This window comes from Rhagoletis zephyria, unplaced genomic scaffold (genome assembly GCF_001687245.7).
Source record: "Rhagoletis zephyria isolate East Lansing unplaced genomic scaffold, Rhagoletis_zephyria_1.1 Rzeph_scaffold_70301, whole genome shotgun sequence".
In the NCBI taxonomy this organism is placed as follows: Eukaryota; Metazoa; Arthropoda; class Insecta; order Diptera; family Tephritidae; genus Rhagoletis; species Rhagoletis zephyria.
Window position 1 is genome coordinate 1 of NW_016227352.1, and position 1,323 is coordinate 1,323.

The 1,323-nt window shown below is 61.6% G+C and overlaps 1 protein-coding gene across 1 annotated transcript; it reads right to left on the reverse strand.

Moving 5' to 3' along the window:
- Window positions 1-567: 567 nt before the first annotated feature.
- On the reverse strand, window positions 568-1,212 carry LOC108357092 (protein phosphatase 1 regulatory subunit 21-like; the record flags this gene model as incomplete). The annotated part of the gene is made up of 1 exon (XM_017608183.1): window positions 568-1,212. A coding segment is annotated over one exon (645 nt), but the record flags the coding sequence as incomplete, so codon positions are not given.
- Window positions 1,213-1,323: the final 111 nt, after the last annotated feature.

The following is a 1,323-nucleotide window of genomic DNA, read 5'->3' on the forward strand; positions in this document are numbered from 1 at the left end:
AGGCGAGCGCCGGCGAGCCCGAGTGGTTGACGGAGAGCGAGCCGGAGCGAATAATGCCACTGGTAGTGTTGTTGCTGTTGCGACTACCGCGAGAGAAGGAGCCCGAGGAGCGGATGATGCCGGAGAAGCTGCCCGACCGAGGCACACCACCACCAGCAGCAGCGCCCAGCACACCGTTTGGCACTGCAGAGAAGGGCGTGGAAGAGGTGGTTTGGGCAGAAATGGTTTGTGCGGCTGAAAAGGTAATCATCTCATCTTCGGGCACCTCAGAGACGAGCTGACTTTGGCGGCCGCTGCCGCTCAAGGTCGAAGCGGTTTTGCCCGCCTGCAGCCGTGCATTCTGCCGGACGGCAATCACCTGCTTCTCCGCCACCAGGACGCGGCTCTTCAGCTGGGCGTTCTCCTCTTTCCTGCAAAAAGCAAAACAAAGGAGTTAGAAAAGGGTAAACAAAACTACCCCCCATTTCACTTACAGCGTCTCCACCGAGGCGGTCGTCTCCTGGAGGCTCTTCAGGCATTCGGCCAGCTTCGCCTCCCGGGCGCCNACAAAACTACCCCCCATTTCACTTACAGCGTCTCCACCGAGGCGGTCGTCTCCTGGAGGCTCTTCAGGCATTCGGCCAGCTTCGCCTCCCGGGCGCCCTTCTCCGCCTTCATCTTCGCCAGCTCCCCGGTGAGCGCCTTCAGCTCGCCGTTGAGCGTCTCCAGCCGGGCGTTGACCGCCGAGTCGGCCTCCTCCCTGAGTCGCCGCTCGAGGGCCTTCAGCTCCTGCTCTCGGTCCGCCTCCATCGTCCGCACCAGCTCCTGGAGGCGGTCATTTTCCTCCAGCTTGCTGCGCAGCTCGGCGTGAATCTCCTCGACGAGGTCGGCGTTCACCGCTGAGGCTCCAGCTCCTACAGCTGAAAATGAGGCACTTGAGGCGTTTGAGGCGCTTCGATTCTTCTGTGCGCTGCCATGGCCATCTCCTCCGGCAAAGAGAAATCCGGCGGCTCGTTTCTGCGGCGTCGAGGCGGCGGCGGCAGTCTCGTCAATGTCGTTCTGCAGGACGGCAATCCGCTTGGTCAGCTGCTGGTTGCGAAAGAGCAGACTTTCCGTCTCCTGGGCGGCTCGCCGGGCGGCCTGGTCGCGGGCCTTCACCGTCTCCGCCAGCTCCTCGCTCTTTGCCTTCTCCTCGAGGACGCCCTTCTTCAGCACGGCGAACTGGGCTCGTAGCTGCAATAGAAAGCGAGTTTAGAATAGAAACCAAACACACCACTTATTAGATTACCTTGGCATACTCCGCCGCCAGTCGCTGGTACTTCTCCGGGCTGATCACATCCGCCA